We start from the raw sequence: 24649 nt of genomic DNA, 5'->3' as shown, positions 1-24649 counted from the left end.
CTGGTCTTCAAGTAGCTAGCCTGGGCGCCCCATGCAAGATCTATGCCAGGAAGCATGAATCCCAGCAGGAGTCAAAGCCATGCAGCAGTTTAGGATCGACCAATCAGCTCCCTCAGCGACCCTGCTCCTGTCCCACACGTCCAGCAGCGATGCACCATGGTGCGGAGTATCGGGCTGTGACCTCCATCAGCAGGTAATGGAATGAGATCTTGAGTGGGCTACGACATGGCTACAAGCTCCAACAACATGCGATGGTGCTCCCAGTGGCCATGGAGCAATGTCAGCGGGCAACACTCCCAGTGGATGCAGCTAGTGGAAGATGATCCTATTATTGAGAATCATGTTGTGCTACTGAGGCAAAATTCAGTACCTATAACACTTAAAATGTTTACTGAATAAAATCCAATATTCTACCTATGATTGTCCATGTAACTACAGAACAATTTGGACAATTCATAAACAAGTTACTGAAGAAATTTAATATGATTTGGAAGCTTAAAAATTACACTAAATTGTTTGGTTTCCAAGTCATAGGAAAATTGTGTCAACAGTTTATTAATTTTCAGGCTTTCTTAATTAATTCTTAAGCCTCTAGTAGTACATGCTTTCATGCTTGAGTAGTTAATTCTAGTTCAATCTGCTTTCATGCTTAAGTAGTTAATTCTTCAGCATTCAGTAGTTCAATCTTTCATGGTTCAGTAGTATGAGTTAGGAAATTATGCAAGCCGTTGTGCCCTTTGTCTTCTTTTATGGTGCATCCTCTCTAAGCTTCACCCCACATTATTGTACTCCATAGCTGCTAGATTGGCTTTTATCCCTATTGAGTTGGTGGAAAAGATGGAGGTTTCTCATCCAGATATTCCCAACGGATCTCTTGAAAGTTGCATCTATGGGGTAGGGTTTTTTGCACATGTACCCTTATGTCATTCTATGTGTCACAAGCCCCGGCACAGACAGTAGGTCACACACGTATTATTGAGGAACCTGAATGTTACCGCATATAGTGAGATACTTATCCCACCACTCTTCATTGAGCTTTTGTAGCCTCATCTTCGACTCTTCAATATCTTATGCCTCATTGCCTCAGCCTCATCGTAACCATAGTTGATGTTCGCTGACTCTTCTTTGTTTGCGTACCATTCGTATTTGCACCTCGGCTTGTCATACTATTGGAGGAAAGCAAGTGAATTAGATGCAATTCGTAGCACAGTAGGATGTCATGCACACTTACCCCACAATGAAACCAAGAAACTGTGACAAGCGAGAATGGTTTCAGGCTTGCTATTATACCATAGTCGCACCGTGGCATGTGTGCATTGTGCGCTTCTATCTCTAACTCCAGTTTTCGCTTCTTCTGCTCTGGGTCTTCATTTCTCCTTTGCTTTTCGTCCTCATGCTTGCATCTATCATGGATATCGCGCCATAACTCGTAAGGGCCAATCTTTCCCTTACCCTTGTCAGACCCAGACTTGGAACCGGAAGCCATAGAAGGGATTACGTTGGACTGTGTTAGAAATGAAGTAGCCATGGATGGGTTACCCTTATATACACAAGGGGGGAATACTGAAAGAAAGTGTTGAATGTGTTGGAGGGAGAGTTATTGCGATGACAGGGTGGGTCTTAGGGATTCCTTTCGCGCGTATGTCGAAAGCATCCGCCGAAAGATAGAGAAAGAGGCGTGATACTATAGAAGAAGGCATGAGGTCACGGATGAGTGTTTTCTCATGATTTTATCGCATGTAGTGAGGATGTGTCCTAGCTATAGGATAGGATGTTTAAAGCTGTGTCGTGTGGTCATTTTGTGTGTGAAAGCCTAAGTCAGGATAGAGGTAATGTCATTTAATTTATGACTAAAGGTCTAGTGTGCGGTCACTTTGTTTCTAAAGCCTGAGTCAGGACATATGTGTTGTCATTTAATTTATGAGTAAAGCTCTGTCATGTGATCACTTCATGTCTAAAGCTTGAGTTAGGATAGAGGTGTTGTTATTTCATGGTTAAAGCTGAGTCGTGTGGTCACTTTGTGTCTAAAACCTGATTCATGACAGATGTGTGGTTATTTCATGCATAAAGCTCCGTGTTGTGGCCACTTCATGTCTGAAGGACCATGTTGTTATTTATGAGCATTTCGGTGACGCAAGACGTTGATTCTTCCGTTGTCTATATTTCAGAGTACAAAAAAACAATACGCACTTTTTTTCCTATTTTATCAACACCATTTACTTATCTTATCTATCATTTTTTCTAGACGGATAATTGCGGGTTCCAGTACTAGATTCACCGGCGCATAGAACCACAAATTCAAAAATACATCTGCCACCTTCACATCGTCATCAAGGAACTACAGGAACAATTGCGAAAAGATAGAGCAAGAAACATAGAAGAAGCTATATCCTGCCTCGCGTGGCGGGTCAAAAGAACAACTAGGAGTAATATCGATGTGTTCTAGCGGTAGACATAGGATTTGATTTCGTATCTGATGTGTACTGTTTTTCATTCTCTAAGACATGTTAGGTGAAGCGCTGGTACACCACAAGGGGTATCATATATGTCATTGTATGTCGTGTCATGTATGTAGTATTTTGTTTGCATGATGCTACGCTTTAGGATGGAACAAGAACACATGTAATAAAACCATGACTGACAACATAGTAATGACATAAACATCATATATGGCATGCCAAACACATAATAGAAATAACATAAACATTTACAAGTATTGTCTAGAGACGTGGTCAAGGGGCATAGCCATGGCCACGGGCACGCCCGACGCCCTCCGCCAGCCTGCTGCTTTGTGACATACATGGTCGGTGGAGTACGTCAAGGGGTCATGCGGAGGGTGCCGAGGTCGTGCAACGTCAGCAGGGGTGGCAGGGTCATCTTGCGATGGCTATATCGATGGAGGTGCCCCTGCTGTCTACGACGAGCCCTCCTCGTCGACCAACTCCGTCAACCAGTCATCCGTCAAGGAGTGCGATGAGCCGGACACGGCGTCAAAGAAGGGTGGAACTGTTGCATGGTACAACTATGTCAAATGTTGTGCATCACAGTATAGTTGACTTGAAAGATACAATCCCGAGTGATACCATCGGTAGTGATGAACCTAGAACGAAAGCACTCGAGCGGAAACTAGGAGTCAACATGTACCGCAGTCGTGGTGGCAGAGACAATGAGGCCGGTTTCGTGTGGAAGCGTGGCAGCATAGCCCGAGTGCATGACGGTGACCTCATTTGTGTAGTAGGCTCGACGGCGTACGATACCCTCTAGCATGAAGCACATCGAAACCCATCGAGGCAACGCCGTGCTAGCCGACGAAGACCGACCATCAGCTCGCCTAGGTTAACCTGTGGTGGGTCTAACTCCCAGTGGTCCACGAAGTCTAGTAACTTCGTGCTGACGTCTCTGCACATGTTCGCCTGCAATATACAAGAGAACATATTTCATAATAAGAATGAAAGTCAGTACAATAATACATCATCACATACCATTGCGTTGTACGCCACTACCAGCTCTGTAGTGTACATGTCGGTGACCTTTGACTCGTGCTGCGGTGGCTCTGGAGGTATTGGGAAGCACCTAACCCGCGTCACCTCATGGAACCAGAGCAAGTACACATCATCCATCCCAGGGTCGTAAGTGTGGATACGTGCATCCGCGTCTACCCAATCATCCACCCACGCCTGCAACTTACCTCTCCAAGTTGCATCATACGCGATGCCCTGACCCTTCTGCTTCATCTTGTAAGATGAAGTTACGATTATGGAATTTCATACGTGAATAGTGTAGAACAAATACTTACAAGTTAGTGTTGTCCGTTGGTCATCGTGGTAGCGAAAAGTGCTGGTGATACCTAAACTGCTTGAACACTCTCTCTGGGTAATAGGACTCGGCCGTGACGTCGGACACCAACCGTCACCACGTAAGCTAGAAAGCCTATTCCCTGTGGCACAAGTCGGAGAGGCCAAGAGGCATACGCGTCGTGACCACCTTGTGGTCATACGGTGTCCAGTGCACCTTGTCTGTCTGCAACTGGTCGAATGCGGCAACAAACTGAGGGTACGCAGAGCGTGTCGTCATCGTCGCCCACCTCAGCTGCATGAAAAAGAAAAGTTTCAGGCATATAGCGTCATGAAACAACAACAATGAAAGAAATGTGTTGACTTGTATTACTTACGTCGTGCTTGCACCAGAGGGAACCCATCACACGGTCGTCCACTGTGTCGTGCAGGCCGAACTCGTCAAGGAAGTAGAAAGACTTGTTGCATGCATTGTACGAGCTCAAGTGCGGGCACTATGTCGAAGCACTTGTACGACCACAGGGTCAGGAGCAAAGGACAACCTATGATTGACCCGGAGCCACTCCTCCTGCTGCAGGCCTCACACAACGCTTGGTACGTGTACGCTAGGACCGTGGAGCACCAACTGAACTAAGGGACTTGCTTCAGGGGGGTGTTCGCAATCTGCTGCGCAAAGAAGACGAACCGTCTGTCGATGGTGTTCGCATGCGTGCTGGTGAAGAGGACCCACCCGAACAACCAGAGCAGGTACACCTCCAGGTGCTGTCGCACTCCCCAGTCCTCTGACTCTAGTGTCAGGCGGTCCGTCCGGAACTGCTGGACCTAGGCCTTATATGAACCGTGGGCCATGCCGAAGGCCACCTGATCAAGCTACTGACCCTCAGGGATGACTCCGTGGAACCTAAAGAGGAGCTCATCCCTCCACTCGGCCTGCAAGTTCGGCCCAAACACAACAGTCCGTGCCACATGCAATCCAAGTACCATGGAGACGTCCTGCAGCGTGACAGTCATCTCACCTACGGGCAAGTGAAAAGTGTGCATCTTCGGCCTCCAGCGATCGACCAATGCTGTCAGCAGTGCCCTGTCAAGGGGAAGCCGGGGGTCCTGGTCCCTAGCCAGGTTGAGTAGACGGGCCAAAGGAAGGAGACCCGATGCCCTCAACCAACGAAAAATAAAGAATGTGTGTAAAATATCAAGTGATTTACAACAGTAAACATATAATGCACAGAGTTATTACCTCAGGATCCAACCCTGGTCAAGCCTCCAAAAGGTGTCTGGAGTACATAAGCATAACCACATGTACAGGTCCATGCCATCCAAGTGTGTCCGGTGCGTTGCATCGATCACAGGGTCGATGAGCTCCATACCTACAAGCAAAAAATATTATCTGCATAACATATGGAATATGACAAGCACATAGTAATGTAATGCAGAATATGCAAAATAAAAATTGAACACGAGAGAAATAAAACACAAATAATAATACATAACATCACATACTCATGTTGTCCAGTAACTCCAAATAGTACATAATACAACATGCTCTAAATATTACAACACATACTCACGTTGTCCAAATATTACATAATACAACAATATGCCAACATTACAGTGCTTCAACACGTAGATAGACGAATATTACGAACATAAAGCACCATCTAATTAGTAATACAACATGGAAATAGTCACTCCATGCTTCAAATAATAGTCTCGATCGAAGGATTTTTCTTCTTCTTTAGCTCGTGAACTGGGACACACCTAACATTCTCGCATGACGCCAGAGTGTCTACCGGATAGTACTCGCACTACCCCCTCGCACGCAGACCTCCGCATACTAGGAACTCCTTGTGGGGACATGTTCCCTCATCATCGTCTATATCATTCCTAATACGTCGAGTCTTATATCATCACCTTGTGTCGATTTTGCTGTTTGGATTTGGAATCCAAAATAGACAATTTTCAGGCGGCTTCGTGAAGTCCTTCACCATTCACCACCCAAGCAACTCGCAGGACCAAGTACTTTGTACGGCTTCCTTGTGGTAGTACGGTGACACAAAATACTCCGACTCTATGTCGCCCTTCGCGCAGCAAGCTAGCATATGAGAGCAAGGCAAATGCAACAGTGATGGCATGTTGCAAGTTCACTCACACTTGTTGTCCTCTGGCAATAACCTGCATTCCATTGTAATTTCTTACCTTCCGATAACCATTCCGCCCTTGTCATGCAACATCACCTCGAAGACGTGCTGACGGTTACCAATAATATAAACTCTGTGTGACTGGTCCTTCCCGCTCTTCTCTTCCATGGAAGACATTATCTTTGATACCACTGCGTTCTACGAGTGACTCCCTCCATAATTGCCACTAACGTTAGTGACCTATTCCCCTTCATTACCCAATTGTAAACTTCAACGAGGTTAGTTGTCATAATTCCATAATGTGAACCATCAGTATCCACAATGAGCCCATTTCTCCAGTGGTTTGTGTCTGATCCAGTCGGAGAAACACTTAACTCTCCTTCCACTCTTCCTTCTCCTGGTCACACTCTGCGGCTCAAGTGGTAAAAGCTCTGGCCCCTCGGGCTCCTCCTCCCTTAGTACAACTGGCTTCTTCAAAACTTTGTCCATGTGCTTTCTAGTTAGTCTATCCAGCTCTTCCCACAGTGCATCAAACTTCCTCCTTTGGTTCTGTTTGCACACCTTCTTAAAAAGATCCATAAGCCTTGCTCCTGAATTGTTTGTATCAATTTGCTCCGAGATGCCGCATGCACCAATAGCTATGCAAATCTGGCTACGATAATACCTCGCTTGTACCACTCTGCAATGTGTTGATAGTGCAACAAGCATGCATGATGATCGTGGAGTACGCACATGTTAGGCCTATTATCAACAACACCTCCCTTAACCCACTGCAAGAACCACAACCAAGTATCCATACATTCACGTTCGACGAATGCAAAAGCCAAAGGCACAACCTGGTTCTCACCATCTACCCCGATAGCTATGAGTATCTGCCCCCTGTATTTACCTATAAAAAATGTCCTGTCCACGCACATTACCAGCCGACAATGTCAGAATATCTCGATCATATAGTTGAACGACCGGAACACCCGCTGAAAGACTCGATCTCCATCCTGATTGATAAAATCATGAATAGCAGTGCAGGTATCCGAGTTCCTACCCTAAATAATCTCTAGCAAGGCAAGTTGTCATATGAGTCTTCATAAGTGCCAATCCTCTTCTCTAACACCTTCTGTTTAGCTCTCCATGCCATATCATATGAAATCTCGTACCCAAATCTGGTGTTGATAGCACGCATAACTCCAAAAGGAGACATACAAATCTTCTTCACTATCTCTAGGTACATCACATTAGCAAAAAAAATCAGCGCTCATGTTCTTGTGCGCGCGCAGATGTTGGCTCAAGTTGCAAGTATGTGGCTCAACAATAGACGCTAACTGTCCGAGGATTAAATATTACCACCTTGAACTCCCTCGCCTATGAGAAACACCATCTCTTCACTGCATGCCGCAAATGGACCTTGTCATGAAACATCTGACCTTTGGTCACCACGATGGAACCATACTCCCATGTCGACTCGTCCCCATCATTCAACATCAACTTCTCCAAAGCAAAATTCAACCATTCTCCCGGGATTCCTACACCTAAGTCCATAAATATGTGGAACTCATTGTTATCTGCCTCCATCTAGTCCACTAATGTATCGTCCTGCTCTCCCTGATTAGCACACATCGTGATATGATTTTCTTCCCCGTCGTTATGTTCTTCTCTTGCAGTTTGTATTTCAACTGGTGCACTAGTCTGCAGGGGTACCTCCGGAACCACACTCTCCTACACCTCTTCATGGATAACATTTTCACCAACAACTTCAACGGTGCTAGGTCCAGCTTCTGTAGATCCAACATCGCTCGCTTCTACAAGGATACAGTAAGAAAAATCTCGTCTCAACCCCAGTCACACAAATTGATGTCATTGCTTCGAACATGTAACCTCCAAGAGCTCCCATTGCCAGCCGGTTTCTGAACGTCTAGGAATCAGAACCTTCACCATCAACCGCTGATGTGCCGGACTGAGTTACAATATATTATATAGCCAACCTAACACTTGTGACTACCGAATTTCTCCCAGACTATGAAATTATGTGTCCACACACTAGAAATTACTCAGATCCACCCTAATGTCACAATGCATGACATATCTAAGGCCATAAAAACTCTGAACCCAACTACGATCGACATTCCTGATTCAACAATCATACTATACTCCATCAGATTAAATAATTATAATCAACATAAGACAACTACAACTATAAATTCTATTCAACCTCATCACTTGTATTTTACATAACCATCAAATGTCATCACTAACATACTCTTTCTGTTGACACTATATCATTCTAAATGTATTACTGCCAAAATTAATTACTCCGTTCATAACAATTTGACTTCAAACTATTAAAGATTGAAAAATTACAAACTATGTATGCTCTATACTAAATTATCTATTGTACACGTATCCAAATGTTTTTTTTTATAAATTCTAAATGAATCATATTTTCCTCATTCCATTCTAAATACAATACTATAAAAATCTACAACAATTCAAATATACAATTTCTACATTGACAAAAAATATATACGTCTAATAATATCAAATTTTAAAATCATATTATATAACATATTTTAACTCTACATTACCTAAATATTTGAACTTTTCCAACTACTATACATTTCCTAATTAACTATACTATATTTTCTATATATAACTAATTTCCGAATAATATCTACTCTACTTTAAGTTTCATATCTTTATTCTCCTAAATTATCTACTCTACTCAACATTTCTCTAACTATTTTTCTAAGTATTTCTAACATTAAATTATCTGAATATTCAAACTTTTCTAAATACTCTACATTGCCGAACTACCTCAAACTATTATAACCTAAATTTTCAAACTATACTAAATTTTCTACCTAACTATACTAATTTTTCTAACTATTGCAGATTTAAGAACTAGATCTACTCTATTCTAATTCTTTCATCCTAACTTTTCTAATTTTTCTACTCTATTTTAAAATTTTCCTACTCTATTATAACTATTATATACTAATTTTCCCTACTCTATTCTAACTGCTCCTAAATTTTTCTAATTTTCTAAGCATTCCTAATTTTTTTAACTACATATACTTTCTAAATACTCTAAATTTCTAACTAATTCTAACTATTTCAAAAAAAGAAAAAAAACCCTTACCGGCAACCGCTGCTCATCGCCCGAAGTCGCGTGACAGCCGCCGCCGCCAGCCGGACGCCTCCGCCCGTTGCCGCCCAACCACACGCTGCCTTGCGCTGCACGCCGCCCCACGCCGCTCGCTTGTCGGCCGCCGCCCCCTCGTCGTCGCATGTTCATTGTCGCCCGCGATGTGTACGGTCACGTGTGGGAGAGGAATCGGCGGCCGTGGATTATATAAAGGTCTATCGGGACACGGAATGCCGATAGGCCTAACGTGGTACCTGTCGGCATTCCACGTGCCGATAAGTCATGCGCGTCACCTGTCGGCACGCGGAATGCCGACAAACCGGTACGTTGCACGAACATCCTACGTGGCACACCCCTTTAACTAGGCCCACAACATGTTGGCATTCTACATGGCCCCCAGTCCCAGTGCCACGTAGGCTGTCGGTATGCGGAATACCGATAGGTCTTTTATCGGTATTTCGCGTGTCGACAGGTAACTATTTTTACAATTTTTTAAATTTAGCTGTTATTTTTAAAATTTTCTAATAAAATAATATTATTAAAAAGTTCTACTTTTAACATTTAAATAATAATATAACATATTTTGTGTCAACTTGACGAGTGTGACCAGCAAGGCAGCAACACAATCCATGTTTACTTGCTCCATGAAGCATTCCCTGGCATCATAACACAGGCATTACACGAAACAACTACTACGAGTAGTACAGAACTACAAATCGAGACCACCGCTGTAGCAATCAATCATCCATTGGAAATAGCAATAGGGCGCATGAGTTCTGCAAACGGACTCGTCAATGCAGATGCCTGATGTGTGCGTGCGTGTGACTCTACGACACACAAGCCTAACGCCAACACCATCTTATCGGCAATCGAATTTGGACAAAGCATCTATAGCACACCCAACCATGTGAATCCGGTACGAGTTTGAGCGAACCAAAAAAGCGTAGAGCATCGCACGCCGATCATTAGTCCCAGCCGATGGCGACGCCCGCGAAGTCCAACCACGGAAAAATCGCACATCGCTGGCACGGTGACCCGGCATTTGCACTCGCGTTGTACTTCAGCGCCGAAGCTTCAGCGCCGTTCGTACTTCACCCCCGCGTCCGAACGCGCGCCCCGCACCGGATGTAGTACAGCGCTGTTTCAGCGGACGCCGCGTATTATTTGACCAGACGGTCCGCGCCGCCCATCGATCTCGCGGGGTGTTCGTGTTCGTCGATCAGGCGCTGCTGTTCTGGCGAGCCGGGTGAGGTTTCCGCGTGCTTGGGCTCCAACGCTCTTCGAGATTTCATCTTGGTTTCGGGTATTTTTGCGCTGCAGCTACGTGTTTCCCTTCTGTGTCTGGTTTCGTCGGATTCCGTTCCTTTTGCCGGCATTTCCTCCTCCTTCCCGTCTTATTCTTCTTCTTGCGATTTTTTTTTGCGCCGCTGGGGTCGATTTCAATTCAAAATTTTATATCTTTTGGCGGTTTATACGCATGGAAACCTTTCGTTTTCTTGTGAAGAGTCTGGGTGCTGCGTCTCCGTTCCTCTCCTCGTGACATGTTCGTCAGAGTTTGATCTGTTCCTCGTCCTCCTCTGTCACCATGTGAAGCAGCAGTACAGGGGCCCTAGTCATTATTTGTTGGCAATTTGGGATTTCATAACAAACTTGCCAAAAAAAGAAAAGCCAATTGGTTTAACAATTCGAGTCCATCCAACTGCTCACGTTCATGCTGTTATCCGCACGGGCACATGGATGTCATTTTTGCATCTCGCTATTTCGCGTATACAAATGAACTCACAGCTACGCCTCCACGCTGCAGCCGCCGTCTCGGAGCTCGAGCTGCTAGTCCCCTGGGCCGCCAGCGCGGGCGCCGCTGCCATGATGAACCACCACGCGCCGCTGGGCGCGCACGAGATCGAGATGACGCCCTCCGAGCGCGCCGCGGACATGGAGTCAGAGCCCGCGGTCGCGGCGGAGCGCGTCCCGCCGTGGCGCGAGCAGATCACCGCGCGCGGCATAGTGGCGGCGCTGTTCATCGGCTTCGTCTACACGGTGATCGTGATGAAGCTGAGCCTCACCACGGGGCTCGTCCCCACGCTGAACGTCTCCGCCGCGCTGCTCGCCTTCCTCGCGCTCCACGGCTGGACGCGCGCGCTCGAGCGTCTCGGCATTGCCTCTCGCCCCTTCACCCGCCAGGAGAACACCGTCGTCCAGACCTGTGCCGTCGCGTGCTACACCATCGGATTTGGCGGTAAGCTCCCTCCCTTGTCACGCAATTAGCTAATCGGTTCGTCCGGACACCCGCCCTTCTTGACCTTTGACCTTGATCTTTCGTTCGCTACCTACTCTTAATCTGCAGGTGGGTTCGGGTCCTTCTTGCTGGGGCTGAACAAGAAGACGTACGAGCTGTCCGGGGTGAACACGCCGGGGAACGTGCCGGGGAGCTACAAGGAACCCGGCATCGGGTGGATGACGGGCTTCCTCCTCGCCGTCAGCTTCGTGGGTCTCCTCACCTTGCTTCCTCTCAGAAAGGTACTACTCCCGAATTCCCATGTCCTTCCTAGCTTTGAGCGTTTACCATTTGAGCCGCAGTTCCTGAATTTTCTAGGGTTGCTGAACTTCTGAAAATACTAGCATCTGAGCTGTTATCATTGACCACGATTAGTATAGCAGCTTCATTTCCATCTTTTCACAGTTCTAGGGAGGGTCTCTTGAGTCTTTTTCTCTTGTTCCCACCTTTTAGAATCGAGCTTGAAATCAAATTAAATATTTTTCAGGTACTGGTAATTGACTATAAACTAACTTATCCAAGTGGGACTGCTACTGCTGTTCTCATAAACGGGTTCCACACACCTCAAGGAGACAAGAATGCAAAGTACGCTCTTTATTTCCGCTTTTGCTGATGAAATCGTCATTGAACTTCTCAACACCACTGGAGTGGATAACCTAGACAAGTTATGTTCACCTCCATGCCAGAAAGCAAGTCCGTGGGTTCCTCAAGTATTTCGGGATCAGCTTCTTGTGGAGCTTCTTCCAATGGTTCTACACCGGCGGCGACGTCTGCGGATTCCTTCAGTTCCCTACTTTTGGGCTGAAAGCTTGGAAACAAACGTAATCATCATTCGTTACTGAACTTTATGTTTGAGTGGTACAAACGCGTCAAAAATTCACTTTTGAGCCCTTCATTCGTCAGGTTTTTCTTCGACTTCAGTCTCACGTACGTTGGCGCCGGGATGATCTGCTCGCACCTTGTCAACCTCTCACTGCTCTTCGGTGCGATCCTTTCCTGGGGCGTAATGTGGCCACTCATCGGCAAACAGAAGGGCAACTGGTACCCTGCAAAAGCCTCTGAAACCAGCATGACAAGCCTGTACGGTTACAAGGTATGCGCATGGATTCACCTGTTGTCGCTAGACTGATTCTGGCACGATAAGCATTTCCTAGCTTTCATTCTTATCCACAATTTTTCCATGCTCAGGCTTTCCTCTGCATTGCTCTGCTCATGGGAGACGGACTCTACAACTTTGTCAAAGTCATCGCTGTCACTGTCAAGAGCATCGGCGAAAGATCAAATCGCAGGAGCCTGAACAGAGGTAACGAAACTGTAAAAATACTTGTTTGCCTCACTTTTTTCTTTCTGTTTTGGTTGAAGCTTACTAGTTGGGGTACGCTGCAGTGGTGGACGCGGACACCATGGCGCTCGATGACATGCAGCGCAACGAGGTGTTTAACAGCGACAACATCCCGACCTGGCTGGCCTACACGTGTTACGCAGTGCTCAGCGTCATCGCGGTGATCACCATCCCGTTCATGTTCCGGCAGGTGAAGTGGTACTACGTGATCGTGGCGTACGTGCTGGCGCCGGCGCTGGGGTTCTGCAACGCGTACGGCACCGGCCTGACGGACATGAACATGGGGTACAACTACGGCAAGATCGCGCTGTTCGTGTTCGCAGCGTGGGCGGGGAAGGACAACGGCGTGATCGCCGGCCTGGTGGGGTGCGGGCTGGTGAAGCAGGTCGTGCTCATCTCCGCCGACCTGATGCACGACTTCAAGACGGCCCACCTAACTCTGACGTCGCCGCGGTCGATGCTGGTGGGGCAGGCCATCGGCACGCTGATGGGCTGCATCATCGCGCCGCTCACATTCTTCCTCTTCTACAAGGCGTTCGACGTGGGCAACCCGGACGGGTACTGGAAGGCTCCCTACGCGCTCATCTACCGCAACATGGCCATCCTCGGCGTGGAGGGCTTCTCGGCGCTACCGAGGCACTGCCTGCAGCTGTGCGCGGTGTTCTTCGCGTTCGCGGTGTTGGCGAACCTGGCGAGGGACCTTTTGCCGCGCCGGTACGGGCGGTTCGTGCCGCTGCCGATGGCCATGGCCGTGCCGTTCCTCGTCGGCGCCAGCTTCGCCATCGACATGTGCGTGGGGAGCCTCGTGGTGTTCGCGTGGCACAAGCTGGACAACAAGAAGGCCGCGCTGCTCTTGCCGGCCGTCGCGTCCGGGCTGATCTGCGGCGACGGGATCTGGACGTTCCCTTCGTCGCTGCTCGCGCTGGCCAAGGTCAAGCCGCCCATCTGCATGAAGTTCACGCCCGGAAGCTAGAGAGTAGAAACGATCTATGTTCACGCGCAATGCCAATGCGTACGGAAAAGAGAGATCGTTTCAAGTAGGGAAGAACGCGAGCGTTTTGGAGAAATCCCGGATAGATTCCGGAACCCGGCGTGCTCTTCTGTTCATATGAGTTTGTATTGTGTACTGTGTAAACCAGCTGATAAGAAATTTGAACGACGACAAGAAGAATTGCTTGTTGTCTCGTATAGAGAACATCAGTGTGTTCCGCCAATAGTTTCTCAGATTTGCTGATTTTCATTCGCCTGCAAAATATGCACTAGGAAAAACCGTTAATAATTAGCTTTGTGTTGAGTGACTGAGTGTCGCAATTTTGCCATGCTTTTCAGCAGATTCTACTCCGCTCTCGTAGTCCAGTGGAGCTATTTTCACTCGACGGCTCAGTCGGCACGACGCCGTGCTAGAAATTTTTGCCAACCCGTCGGCATCAGCGATCCTTCCGTCCACCGCCGCGCGCGGTTTGTTCAACTTGTCCGAAGATTCCTCAGTTGGCACTACGCGCCACGGGTTTTGGGGTTTGGGGCTTGGCACATCTGCTTATTCACCTTTCGTGCCTCACTTTCACTACCAAGAGGTTACAAAGAACTCGCTGACAATCTGATACTCGTTGAAGCTGTGCCTCTTTTTAGCTTTTCTTTTGGATGGCTGCCGTGAGTTACTCTCTTTCACTCTGCTTTCAGTGACAGTCGTCGCCGGGCTTGACTCGTACCAATTCGGTGAGGCTAGCTCCTGAACTCTGAAGCAAAATGTGGCGAATTTTTTTTTGTCAACGCACAGTTTATATCGGTTTTTCGTTAGGATGGTCGTGGGTGTTAGAGAAGAAAACGAAAACGGTATATCCTGTTTCACGAGCTCTTTTTCGAAGTCTTCCTCTCAAAATAGTCTGGAAATGATATGTCGAGAAAATGAAAATGAAAATGATAAAAGTTCATGAAAACGATTTTGGCTCTTCTGATAGTTTCTGACTTTTCTAAGAGAAAATATGAAACTAAATGTCGTTTCGTACCGTTTTCATCTCTAGTGAGTGTAGCTATCGCGCTACATTCGGTGGTTGTGGCCGGATAAGCGTTGCTGAACAAGTCGGATGGATTGGAATGCTCTATACAGCATTACGCTATCATGATACATGGAAAAAAAAATCTGGATCATAACTCGTGCTCCACTTCCATTGCGCCTGCCCTGCGGTTGACACATACCGTCTAAGCACGATGAGGCACCTTTTTTTTCTTTTCCTTTTCCCGGTTCCTCTCGTGAGTGCAGGTCACTTGCCCCATTACGGGAGCAATCAACGAACTGAGAATGCTGCTTTAGTTTCCCTTGTACCAAGAACTACCTTTTCTGTTTTAGATAGAAAACGAATCGCTATTTCTTTCTGAAAAAGGTGATGGTCACCACTTGCATTTGCAGGCCTTGATCGCAGTAATCTGCTGCTCTTCTAATGGGCTGCGGCCTAAGTTTGAACTTTTCAGGCTGCGGAGAGAAGTACTACTTCGTCAAGTCCTTCTTTGGCTTTTATTATTTTTAGAGAGCCTTTTTCTTCGTTTTCCCTCTCACGTCTTTTACGGTTTTGCATCACGACCATCCTGCCTAGCCTGTACAAAAATGACCCTCTTCACCGTACGCTCGTAACCTCTAGGTAGATCACACTATTCACCAACCACAAAGAATAATCTTCCCTGCTTGACTTTGCATCACGTACTACAACTTTCTTGAACAACCACATGAAAACTCCATGCGTTTTGGTCCAAGTCAAGTCAACGTACGTTGTACCGTTATGGAGTACCTCTCATGGCTCCGTGTAGTACATTTGTACTGCAGTTATCTTACGGCTTCAGAGGAACCGAGCCACTGACGAGGAACAAAATGCCGAGGGAATACAAAATCGAATGGAGGAGCACGAGTGCAGACTGCAGAGGAAAAGAATGTGCCCATAGCTGCTAGTAGCTGGTACCTGAAGGCGGCATAGGATGTGCTGCCATTTGTCAAGCACTTCAAAAAAAGATCTCCCGGACAAGGACACGTGAACGATTCTCGCTTCATCTGTAGATCCCGTGATCGGATCAGTGATGCACGGTCCATGTTCGCATAGAATGGAACTTCGTGCGCCTCGGTGCGTACTCGGTTCAAATCATACTAGATCCTATTGTTGGAGCTCTACCAAATAAGATTTTAATATATTATTTTGGTAATAATTTTAAATTTTAAATTATTTTTTATTATGAATTTTAGCTGTTGATTAATTGTATTTTACATACTCTTTATTTATGTATTGTTTTTTTTATAATATTTTGTTTTTTCTAAGACTATATTTGATATTGATATTTTTTTCTATTCTAACCCAATTTTAATTATTATTAATTTATTTTATTTGGACTCTTTATTTAGATATTTTGATTTCCAAACCGTATGGAAATCGAATTGCTAATTTTCTATATTTTTTAATTTCGAATTTAGTTATTTATTAATTGTATTTAATATAGATTTTTTGGTTAATCTAGACCGTTAGATGTTCATAACAATAAGTGATGATAATTTTATGATCTTAAGAACGAATATAGTATCTCCTTTTAACACGAAAATAATAATATAAATATAATCAAGAATGTTGTTCTCTAATTCCGTTGGACTTGTGAATATAGTCAGGTACATGACATCTACCCGGCTAGTTCTACACTTATACGCAACAAAAAAACTAGCAAAAAAAATAGTTGTATGGACATGGCAATTTATCAAACAGCTTCATTCTTGAGTGCTTTATCGGAATACGCCATGGACATATTCAAATAGGAACTACTCCCGTTTCTTCCAAAGCAACCGCACACCTGAAACCCACCTGACCAAGATGGGGCTGTTCTTCGCCTGCCCAGATGATCCATAAACCCATTCGTGCTTACTTGTTGACACCACGAGGCGCACAGACGAACCGGGCGCGCTTAAACCTGCTAATGATTTGGGTTGAAAAAGTTATAAACTTATAATGGTTTGGGTTTTATTCTGGGCTTATTTTTGTTCGGGTGCGAATGATCTGACCTCGTGAATAGATTGGTTCGGTTTGGGGGGTAGGCTTGACTTTTTCGGTTTGAAACGCTTCCAACCCATGGGCTGAGTTGCCGTAGTTTGATACGGTTTGGGGGTAGGCTGACTTTTTCGGTTTGAAACGGTTTCAACCCATGGGCTGAGTTGCCGTTTCAGCCCTCGGCCCGCACGCTCAAGTCACAGGGGTGCAACTTGCAAGTGGACCGTGGACGTCATATTCTGGCCTGGCTCGTCCGGCTGCACGCTGCGCGTGGCGGAGAGCCGTGGGCGTGTCGCCGAGCACACGCCCGCGAAAGCAACGACGTCGAAACCGAGCCGCCGGCCGGACTCCGGCATGAACTGCGCCGGGGCCGGGTGGGGTGGGGTAGCACACGCCGTATGCGTACTTTCGCAGCCAGTGCGTGTACTTAAGGCCATGGAGATGTGTGGAGGATGAGGGTGGTCAAGACCGGGGACAAGTCTCTCGCGACGTTGCTGAGCTCTTGCGCCGCTTGGACGTTCGATCGGAGGAGCAGGGCACAGGTTGGAGGTATAGTTTTTCGTACGCATATAAATGCCAATCAGATTATCAGACTTTCAGTGGAGCAACTGCCAACTGTGACGTTCGTCACAGTTTTGGGATTCCTCTGAGCTCCGCAGCTTAGCGTCATTTTTAGACACCTGGGAGGTCAGGTCCCCAGCTTCATTGGTATAACGCCACTTCGCGACATATATGTTGATAATAGATTCATGGAAGTCATCAAAGTTCAATCTTGCTTGAGGATTTCTCGCTTCTGTTTTTGTGCGCTGGCTAGAATTTTGTCTGCTTCCTTGGTCTGGAGTTTCGCTGCCCAGGGTCCCTTCCTGTTTCGTGCACGCTATGTTGGTCAACGCCTAGCATCTCATTGCGTGCAGACGAGGAACCCTCCCTAGCTTTTTTTTTTCTATGCTTTTGTTTAGTTCTTGCACACAAGCTCTCATGGGTGGGAGCACTGCGTAGTTCACTTCACACTGAAGCGCATAATCAGTGACTTTACCCATCCTTTTCCGTCTTTTTTGTGACGTGCTGGACAGTTATTATTGCGCTCTATTTTCTTGTGCTCTCTGCGATTGTCGTGGCTGGAGCAAGCGAAGCCGAGGTGAGGTGAGATTTTTCCCCTTCCTCTGGAATTCTCCGTTCCACTAAAAATGGGGTCCATAAATTGTTGATCAAAATCTAATGTTTTCTTGCTCCGTTGATCTGATCCTTCACAACATCTCACTTGTGTTTATAATCTCACTACTACCAGTAGAACTCACTGACACCGTACTCTTGCTAGCTCACGACCAAGAAATCACCGACATGCGAGGCTTACTCTTTTTAATTCACCAACTCCTCCCTCCTCCGACGCCTCCAAATTCCATTCCCCACGGGCACGAATCTGACGCCGCCAAAATCTTTCCGCCATGAAGCAGGAGCGACGGAGGAGGCAGCGCCACAGGCCGCCGCACCCGCACCTCGAGCTAGAGATGGCGCGACCGGGGGACGGCGGAGGCGGAGGCGCCCACGAGGAGGCGGGTGGCATCCTCGACGGCGACGCCGAGGCGGGGGCGCGGGACTTGGGGCGCGTGCCGCCGTGGCGGGAGCAGCTGACGGCGCGCGGGATGGTGGCGAGCCTCGCCGTCGGCGCCATGTATAGCGTGATCGTGATGAAGCTGGGCCTCACCACGGGGCTCGTCCCCACGCTCAACGTCTCCGCCGCGCTCATCGCCTTCGTCGTCCTCCGCGGGTGGACGCAGGCGCTCGGCCGCCTCGGCGTCGCCACGGGCCCGTTCACGCGGCAGGAGAACACAGTCGTCCAGACCTGCGCCGTCGCCTGCTACAGCATTGCCGTCGGAGGTCAGGCTCGTACGAGCTTGTTCTTGTACCCTCCTCTGGTTGGCTATTGGAGTCCTTGGATTAATGAATTCTTGGATTATTTTTGGCAGGAGGGTTCGGGTCGTACTTGCTTGGGCTGAACAAGAGGACCTACGAGATGGCGGGGGCGGGGACGGAAGGCAACGTACCGGGGAGCTACAAGGAGCCCGGCATTGCCTGGATGACCGGCTTCCTCCTTACAGTCAGCTTCGTTGGGATTCTTGCGCTCATCCCTCTCAGGAAGGTTAGTTCTTCGCAGTTCTTAGATTTGATCACAGTTCGCTGTTACTAAATAAGACCATAAGATATTATAAAAATTCATCCTCTATAACACTGTTACAGCATCCCCTAATACTACTATAATATTTTCTTTTTTTTATCTCCAACAACTATCTTATTTTTTAACTTCTATTACTCAACTTTTCTATTTAGACCCACAGTCATCCACCGTAAATAGTATTGCGGGCAGCTCGGGCGTGCCGCAAATTTGCCGGATCGATATGCCGCCCTCATCACTGTAGCAAGCCTGTAGCGCTCGATAACGCTTCTGTTGGAGCGGCTTCTGCGGGAGCTGGATCCCGTATCGGGTCCTGTAGCATCAGATAAAGTCTCCGCTAGAGACGTCCTAAGAACTACAATTTACCTATCTTCTCCCATCTTGTTCCTTTGCCCAAGATGCTTTCATAGTGGTCAACTTTCGTCGTATATTATATTATTGTCCCCACCGAATCAAGTTTGTTGATTGAATTGTCTTGGTATATTATATTATCATCGCTCTTGAAGGCATATTTGCTGGTTTAGTTGTTAAGAGTCTATTTGTTAGAGCTCTCTCTGATCCAAATTTTCTGTGGGGAGTGATTCTCTAGAGTAAGTGATTCTATAGTTGAAAATGATTCTTTAAAATAAAATTTATAAAGGAAGTGATTTTGTACGGGAAATGAAGTAGGGGAAGCTGCTTTTTTTCAGCTCCCCAGCTTCTAGTTCATTTCAGAGAATCACTTCCACGAATTCCACTTAGCAAGCTAAAAGCTGTTGTTTGTCAGAGCTCCACCTGATTCCAGCCGGGAAGCTGCTCTGAAAACTCTGCCAAACAAACCTAAGCTAGCTAGGTGATAATAGGTTATGTCAAGCACATATGGTTTGATGAAAAAAATGGTAGAAAACCACCTATGCCACGTGGTGCTTCTCTAAAGAGAATACTGCCTTGTGGTTTTAGGAATATATTTCAATATAAATTGCATATTTTAAAAATGAGTATATCCTGATAGTATAAATAAGAAGTATACAATGTTATGCTTGAGCCTGTTAGAACGATTCAAAGTCCAAGTGCTACTATGTAACATTTGTGCTGTAAGGCATTTGAAAACGGACCTGATGCCTCAGAGCCTGTCTCTCTTTGATTTCAAGAACTTCTACAAGTTGTTTGGCATTCCAGTGTAAGATGATAAAATCTGCTGTCGACTTTGTACTATTTCAGATCATGATAATTGACTACAAATTAACTTACCCAAGTGGAACGGCAACAGCTGTGCTTATAAATGGATTTCACACAACCCATGGAGATGCAACGGCAAAGTACGTGGTTATCTCACATTACTCATAACCTGCAGAATTAGAGCTATAAAAATTCAATGATTTGAATATTTTTTTGTATGTTCACGTTAGGCAGCAAGTGAATGGGTTCACAAAATACTTTGCAATCAGCTTCTTCTGGAGCTTCTTCCAGTGGTTTTATTCAGGTGGAGAAAGTTGTGGGTTCTCACAGTTTCCCACTTTTGGACTAAAAGCTTGGAAACAAACGTAACACCAATCATTTTGTTCATTATTCCATCAAATTAGTTTCCTGGCTAGTGACAATGTCACATGATTCAGAATTTCTGATTCTTGGATTTCAGATTTTTCTTCGATTTCAGCCTCACATATGTCGGGGCAGGGATGATTTGCTCCCACCTTGTCAATATGTCTCTCCTTCTTGGTGCACTTCTCTCATGGGGAGTAATGTGGCCACTGATTAGTGATTTGAAAGGGGACTGGTATCCAGCAGATATACCAGAAAGCAGCATGAGAAGCCTGCAAGGTTACAAGGTTTGTTTCACATTTTCGTTTTTGTCATTATACATTTATAGTACAGTCCTTTGTTTCTTACATTCTCTTATTCTGTAGGCCTTCATCTGCATAGCGCTTATCCTAGGAGACGGCCTATACAATTTTGTCAAGATTATTGTCTTCACCACTAAGAGTCTGCTTGACAGATCAAGACTGAAGAATGCAAAGAAAGGTGAAATGTCTGACGAACTCAAGTAAATATGGTATTTGATGTGTAGATGATCTGATGCGGGGTTCATCCTATTTCCAGCGGAAGAAATTCCAGTGCTCGATGACATTCATCGTGATGAAATTTTCACAAGAGACAGTATCCCTACATGGCTAGCCTACTCTGGATATCTTGCACTATCAGTCATTGCAGTGTTTGTCATTCCCTTGATGTTCCATGAGATGAAATGGAGCTATATTGTCATAGCATACTTACTGGCCCCTGCCCTGGGTTTCTGCAATGCCTATGGTGCTGGCCTTACTGACATCAACATGGCCTACAATTATGGAAAGATTGCCCTCTTCATTCTTGCAGCCTGGGCTGGGAAAGACTCCGGTGTGGTTGCTGGCCTAGTAGGATGTGGTCTGGTGAAATCATTGGTGTCAATATCCGCTGATCTGATGCAGGATTTCAAGACTGGACATCTTACGTTAACATCACCTAGATCAATGATTATTGCTCAGGCTATTGGCACTGCCATGGGCTGTGTCATTGCACCGCTGACATTCTTTCTTTTCTACAAGGCTTTTGACATCGGCAACCCAGATGGGTACTGGAAGGCACCATATGCTCTAATCTACCGAAATATGGCAATTCTTGGTGTAGAGGGCTTCTCCGCTCTGCCCCTGCATTGTTTGCAGCTGTGCTATGTATTCTTTGGATTCGCATTGGCAGCCAACCTTATCAGGGACCTCTTCCCACCAAAGTATGGCAGATGGGTCCCCCTACCAATGGCCATGTCGGTTCCCTTCCTAATTGGCGCGAGCTTTGCCATCGACATGTGTGTGGGGAGCTTGATAGTCTTCACCTGGCACATGATGGACCGAAGTAAAGCAGCGTTGATGGTGCCAGCAGTTGCGTCTGGTTTGATATGCGGCGATGGGCTTTGGATCTTCCCTGAATCCTTGCTTGCCTTGGCCAAGATCAGTCCACCACTGTGCATGGCATTTAGGTCTACAAACTAGAGGAGTAACATGCTCGACATTAGAGGGCAGCTCCATGTACAATTGGAAGAGATAATGCCATGCAAAAGTCCAGGGAATACTTTATAGATGGGATGTGATGCTGATACATACAGGCAGGTAACGGTGCAGTACGTATAGGTGTTACCCAGGTATCTTATCTATCTATTGTCTTAGTAAATGGCCAACAAAAGAAGCTCCTACGTTCCCTCTCAAGGAGGAGAAATTACCACATTAATAAAAAAAGAAAAATAATATACACCATTGATTGTTATGCTCATTAATGGTCTAGATTAAATTTGAAAAAACAATGAAAAATTAGTAGTTTGATTCCATACAAATTGGGAGGCAAAATACCTAAACAAAGAGTCCACGTAGGATACAATTAATCAATAGCTAAAATTCAAAATAAAATAATAAAAAATTAGTAGTTCGATTTTCATACGAATTGGAAAGAAAAAACATCAAAATAAAGAGTCCATGCAAAATACAAACCTATTATCTTAATATTTGATGTGCAAAAGGAGCATCCACATTCGCTTTTAAATCCACAAAATTACCATGTTAATCGGAAAAAAGAAAAGTATCTAGACCACTTATGGTTATGAATATCTAACGGTCTAGATTTATCCAAAGAGTCCCTATCAAATACGATTAATAATTAGATAATTTCAAAATTAAAAGATTATAATATATGGAAGATTAGTGGTTCAATTTTCATATAGATTGGAAAGCAAAAAATCTAAATAAAAAGTCTGTATTCCATCTATCTATCTATATTATCATAGTAAATATAAAAAAACAATACATGCCATAGCAGTAAAGAAATAAAGTAAATCAAAAAGTATCGACACCCTCCATGCAAAGACAACTTGGTCAGATCACGTCTACCTCTCTCTCAACATGTTCTCCTGCCGGATAGCGTCGCAAATCGCGTCCTTGGGCACCTTTCCGAGGATGGACATGATGCGAAACCTCAATGTGAGCGGAAACACATCGTCGAGCGGGTAGCAACAGGCGGACAAGCAGATAGATCAACTGCTGCAAGCAAGCGCACATGTGCAACAATAGTTGGTAGGCGCTAGCAATATCAATGTTGTACAAGATGATCATGGAAGCATCTATCACGAAAGATCGGCTAGCATCAATCGATCACAGAGAAGGTCTGATGTGGCCATGGTGAAGCAGGGCGATGAGAGGGATAAAGTGTAGGCGGTGGCGACAGCGAAGGGGAGGGGAAGGAGGAGGAGGAGGCACAGATGGAGGAGCTCTGAGCATGTATGACGTGTTCATCCTATCACTATCGAGGGAATAGGAACACCGCAACGCAGAAAATGTGGGTTTTGACTTCTGAGCTTTAAGATCACTACACAAAGCAATTGCCCTCGTAAAAAAGGTCAATTGTGAGATTGAGTACCTATTTTTTGAGTCTTACAAGACCACACAATAGCGTGGTTTTGCCATAGAGAATTGAGTTGCATATGATCATATATTGGCGTTTATCTAATCAACGGTGGGACAAATACAAAAAGATTAGGTAAGAAAAAATCCTCTTTAATTTAGGTTACTCTAAAAGTTTTTTTTCATTACTCCCTATCTTCATTATCATGCAATAAAGATTTATATTTTTCTTGAAGAGAAGGTTACATAAAGAGAAGTTTGGCTCGCTATATATTATCTTAATATTTGAGGGAGGAAAATGAGTCACATCGTTCGCTCTCAAGACCATGAAGATTACCATGTTAATCTGAAGAAAAAAAGGATCTAGATCACTCATTATTATGAACATCTAATAGTCTAGATTTAACCAAAAAGTCCATATCAAATTCGATTAATAAATGGGTAATTTGGGAATCAAAAGATTAAAATATATGAAAGATTAGCAATTTGATTTCTATATAGATTGAAAAGCAAAATATCTAAACAAGAGCCCATGTTCCATCTATCTATCTATATTTTTGGACAGTACTGACAAAAGATAAGCCAAGATGCTAAGACCTACAGTTTTCTTCAGCTGATCAACTTAGGCAGGCTGCCAGGCACAAAGTTTGTGTGGGCGCAAGCTCGGTGCAGCGATGTGGCGATCAACATCTCAGTGACAGCGATAGTGTGCACTCGAGCACAGGGAGTGGGGAGGCTAGATGCTTCAATTTGGACAAGAATGATAATGCATTCGTGTATGTACTCCATGGTAATAGATGCTTCAATTTGGAACGAGGGATTGTGCCATGGTGCACGTAGAGTCACACAACGCCGATTTAGTAAAACCCGCTTGGGTCTGCGCATACACACAGCTATGGCCTACTATCCTTGATTGCGAGGGCTCCTATGTACTAGCGTACCGCAACAATGGTGTTGCTCACCATCTGGTATGAGAGAAAAAAAAAAGCGATCAATGCTTGGCGGTGTGGGAGCATAAAGTCAGCCATGGAAGCTCTTCGTTAGAGAATGCAAGAATTTGATACAGATAATAAAATTCCGAATTAGTTAATCATGTTTACATCAGCACACTCGATCATATACTTGACATGGTGCCCCAAACTTCCTCCTTAACTACAACTCTACATGGACGAGGCCATCCAGCTAAATCGGCATATAAAGTTTCCCATCAAACGCCTCAAATTCAACAACTAGAAGCACACGTCCACCGATGCCAAGTTGTGGAGTGAGACAACCACCTTCATCGCTTTGTGTTTGTGTCCATCGACGAGGAGACAACATGCATACACCATTGAGATATCATTATCGCATGGCGCTGCATGGTGATCCGTCT

General features: G+C 45.5%; 2 protein-coding genes across 3 annotated transcripts; both read left to right on the top strand.

Moving 5' to 3' along the window:
- Positions 1-10146: 10146 nt before the first annotated feature.
- Positions 10147-13902, top strand: LOC133924671 (probable metal-nicotianamine transporter YSL16). Of its 2 annotated transcripts, none has more exons than XM_062370316.1 (8): positions 10147-10317; positions 10876-11307; positions 11416-11588; positions 11834-11931; positions 12033-12167; positions 12250-12439; positions 12535-12649; positions 12733-13902. In XM_062370316.1, the coding sequence occupies exons 2-8, from the start codon at positions 10935-10937 to the stop codon at positions 13659-13661; spliced, it is 2013 nt and encodes a 670-aa protein (XP_062226300.1). In that variant the 5' UTR covers positions 10147-10317; positions 10876-10934; the 3' UTR covers positions 13662-13902. The 2 variants fall into 2 exon arrangements, with proteins under 2 accessions (XP_062226300.1, XP_062226299.1); XM_062370315.1 differs by having other exon boundaries at positions 10257-10374.
- A 3967-nt stretch (positions 13903-17869) lies between these two features.
- LOC133924670 (probable metal-nicotianamine transporter YSL9) lies at positions 17870-22909 on the top strand. Its single transcript, XM_062370314.1, has 7 exons — positions 17870-18582; positions 18672-18844; positions 20078-20175; positions 20266-20400; positions 20496-20685; positions 20764-20878; positions 20957-22909. Exons 1-7 carry the CDS (start codon positions 18150-18152, stop codon positions 21877-21879), a joined length of 2067 nt encoding a protein of 688 aa, XP_062226298.1. The 5' UTR covers positions 17870-18149; the 3' UTR covers positions 21880-22909.
- Positions 22910-24649: the final 1740 nt, after the last annotated feature.

The sequence above is a fragment of the Phragmites australis genome, chromosome 7 (genome assembly GCF_958298935.1).
Source record: "Phragmites australis chromosome 7, lpPhrAust1.1, whole genome shotgun sequence".
NCBI classification, from domain to species: domain Eukaryota; kingdom Viridiplantae; phylum Streptophyta; class Magnoliopsida; order Poales; family Poaceae; genus Phragmites; species Phragmites australis.
This window is presented reverse-complemented; position numbering and strand designations above follow the sequence as displayed.

Excerpts from the sequence above, each read along its gene's own strand:
- LOC133924670 (XM_062370314.1), top strand. The coding sequence starts at position 18,150 with ATGAAGCAGGAGCGACGGAGGAGGCAGCGCCACAGGCCGCCGCACCCG. Across the intron at positions 18,845-20,077 it reads CGCTCATCCCTCTCAGGAAG|ATCATGATAATTGACTACAA; the intron begins GTTAGTTCTTCG and ends GTACTATTTCAG. Across the intron at positions 20,176-20,265 it reads CATGGAGATGCAACGGCAAA|GCAGCAAGTGAATGGGTTCA; the intron begins GTACGTGGTTAT and ends TGTTCACGTTAG.
- LOC133924671 (XM_062370316.1), top strand. The coding sequence starts at position 10,935 with ATGATGAACCACCACGCGCCGCTGGGCGCGCACGAGATCGAGATGACG. Across the intron at positions 11,932-12,032 it reads CAAGGAGACAAGAATGCAAA|AAAGCAAGTCCGTGGGTTCC; the intron begins GTACGCTCTTTA and ends CCTCCATGCCAG. Across the intron at positions 12,440-12,534 it reads CAAGCCTGTACGGTTACAAG|GCTTTCCTCTGCATTGCTCT; the intron begins GTATGCGCATGG and ends TTCCATGCTCAG.